At 63.9% G+C, this 2,816-nt stretch overlaps 1 protein-coding gene across 1 annotated transcript; it reads right to left on the bottom strand.

Annotated features, from left to right (window-relative positions):
* Window positions 1–246: 246 nt before the first annotated feature.
* On the bottom strand, window positions 247–1,808 carry LOC113941988 (mucolipin-1-like; the record flags this gene model as incomplete). The annotated part of the gene is made up of 2 exons (XM_027633122.1): window positions 1,602–1,808; window positions 247–403 (listed from the first exon to the last, which is right to left on the bottom strand). Coding segments are annotated over exons 1-2 (364 nt in total), but the record flags the coding sequence as incomplete, so codon positions are not given.
* Between the last annotated feature and the right edge of the window lie 1,008 nt (window positions 1,809–2,816).

Genomic DNA, 2,816 nt, shown 5'->3' with positions numbered 1-2,816 from the left:
TGAGATCTGGGACCCTGTGATGGCTTTGGGGTTGAGCTGTGGGCCCCTGGACCCCACAGTGGATTTGGGGGGTGGCTGTGGGATCTGGGACCCCGCAGTGGCTTTGGGGTTGAGCTGTGGGCCCCAGGACCCCACAGTGGATTTGGGGGTTGAGTTGTGGGCCCCGGGACCCCACAGTGGCTTTGGGGGGGTGGGCTGTGGGCCCCGGGACCCCACAGTGGCTTTAGGGGGGATCTGTGGGCCCACCTGTCACGATGTGGGGGTCGATGTTGAAGGTGTCGTTGGCGGGGTCGATGCGGCCCTTGCGGAAGTAGCGCTGGCACAGCAGGAGCGCGGAGCCGTTCCCGGCGCCGCCCCGAACGTACGCGTAGCGGCCCAGGGCCTCGCCGGGCAGGGCCAGGTACTGTGGGACAAGGTGGCCTCAGGGGCTGGACATGGCCCCACATCACCCCTCTGACCCCACACCACCTCCATGTCCCCACACGTACGCGTAGCGGCCCAGGGCCTCACCGGGCAGGGCCAGTGTGGTGGTTTGGTCACCAAGGAAGGCCTAGTCCAAACCACCACAGCCAGGTACTGTGGGACAAGGGGGTTCTGAGACACCTCCATGGCCCCAAACCACCCCTCTGACCCCAAACCACTCCTCTGACCCCAAACCACTCCTCTGACCCCACACCACCTCCGTGTCCCCACATGTACACGTAGCAACCCAGGGCCTCACCAGGCAGGGCCAGGTACTGTGGGACAAGGGCCTTGAGAAACCTCCATGGCCCCAATCCACCCCTCTGACCACAAACCACCCCTCTGACCCCAAACCACCTCCACGGCCCCAAACCACCCCTCTGACCCCAAACCACCCTCATGGCCCCACACCATCTCCATGTCCCCAGATCACCCCCGTGTCCCCACTTGTAGGTGTAGTGGCCGATGGCCTTGCTGGGGATGGCCAAGGACTGCAGGACAAGGGCCCTCAGGGGCTGGACATGGCCCCAAACCACCCCTGTGACCTCAAACCATCCCCATGGCCCCACACCATCCCCATGGCCCCAAATCACCCCCGCGTCCCCACTCGTAGGTGTAGCAGCCCATGGTCTCATTGGGGATGGCCAAGGACTGCAGGACAAGGGCCCTGAGACACCTCTGTGGCCCCAAACCATCCCCATAGCCCCACACCATCCCCATGACCCCAAATCACCCCCATAGCCCCAACACCATCCCCACGGCCCCAAATCACCCCCGTGTCCCCACTCGTAGGTGTAGCAGCCCATGGTCTCATTGGGAATGGCCAAGAACTGCGGGATAAGGGGCCAGAGGTGGCCCCAAACCACCTCCACGTTCCTGAGGCACCTCTGTGGCCCCAAGGACCTCCACAGCCCCACACCAGCCCCACGGCCCCACACCAGCCCCACGGTCCCACTCGTAGGTGCAGCGGCCGATGGTCTCCTTGGGAATGGCCAAGTGCAGCAGCAGGGAACGGCCAAACAGTAGAGCAGGGAATGGCCAAACAGAGGAGCAGGGATGCCCTTGGGAGCTGGAGGTGGCCCTGGAGCCAATTCTATGTCCCCAAACCCCCTCCATGTCCCCAGACCCCCCTGTCCCACCTTGTCCAGGGCGTAGAAGACGCGCTCGTAGAGGCCGCGCTGGGTGTAGACGGCGTAGGAGTCGTCGGCGCCATCCACGTAGTCCTTGAGGAAGAGGTGCTTGAAGGCCACCGTGTTCTCCTCCTTGAAGGCCACCACCATCTGGTTGCTGAGCCCGAAGAGGATGAGCTGGGGGACGAAGGCCACCACTGTCAGCCCAGGCCCCATGGCCCCAAAACATGGTCATTTGGCCCCAAAGGTGCTCACGGGAGGGGAAACGGCATCACCGCGTGACTGGGGGACCTCGAGGTGACGAGGGGCGGCCGGCATGGCCCTGAGGTTGTCCCCATTGCCATCCGGTGTCCCCAAAACCTCTTGAACTGCCCCGTTTTCCTGAGGCAAAGTCCCTCTCCCACCGGAGATGATCTCCGTGGGGACACGGGTGTCACCCCACAGACGGGGGGGGGACAACCTGCCTGGGGACACTGAAGGTGGAGGGATGATCTCCCTGGGGGCACGGGTGTCACCCCACAGACAGAGGATGATGATCTCCTTGGGGACATGCACATCCCACTGGAAATGGAGGGACGATCTCCTTGGGGACACTCATGTCTTGATGGAGGGGACAATCTCCTTGGGGACAGGTGGGATGGGGACAATCTCCTTGGGGACACTTGTGTCCTGATGGAGGGTGAGGACAATCTCCCTGGGGACACTCGTGTCCTGATGGAGGGGACAATCTCCCTGGGGACACACTGCCCCACCACAGATGGGGTGAGGACAATCCCCCTGGGGACACTCGTGACCCCGTAATGTCCCCACACCCCGCGGGGACACCGAGGACCCCGAACTTCCTCTTCCTCCTCAGCTCCTTCCCTGCTCCAAACCCCTCCCCGTGCCCACAATTAGCTCTGATTAATTAACCACGACACTCATTAGCAGGACAAGGGCCCGGGTGACCACGGGTGACCGCGGGTGACAGGACAGCCCCCTCGTGCTGAGCCAGCAGACGGGGGGATGTCACACACATGTCACATGTCACCGTTTCCTCCCTGTCCCGTGACTGTCCCAGCAGCTCCCGCCAGAGTTTCCAGGCCAGGCCGGGAGCAGGTGACAGCCCCGGTTGTCCCCCCTCTTGGGGACACTCTGGCACAGCCTGAGGCACCCCAGGGTGTGGCACCCGGACCCCGGGGACGTGTCACCAGGGCGACCACGACGTGACACCCCTCCCGCCCC

Source organism: Corapipo altera, unplaced genomic scaffold, assembly GCF_003945725.1.
Source record: "Corapipo altera isolate COAL_440 unplaced genomic scaffold, ASM394572v1 132804, whole genome shotgun sequence".
Lineage (NCBI taxonomy): Eukaryota > Metazoa > Chordata > Aves > Passeriformes > Pipridae > Corapipo > Corapipo altera.
Note: the sequence above shows the minus strand (reverse complement) of the source record. Positions and strands in the feature narration are given on the sequence as shown.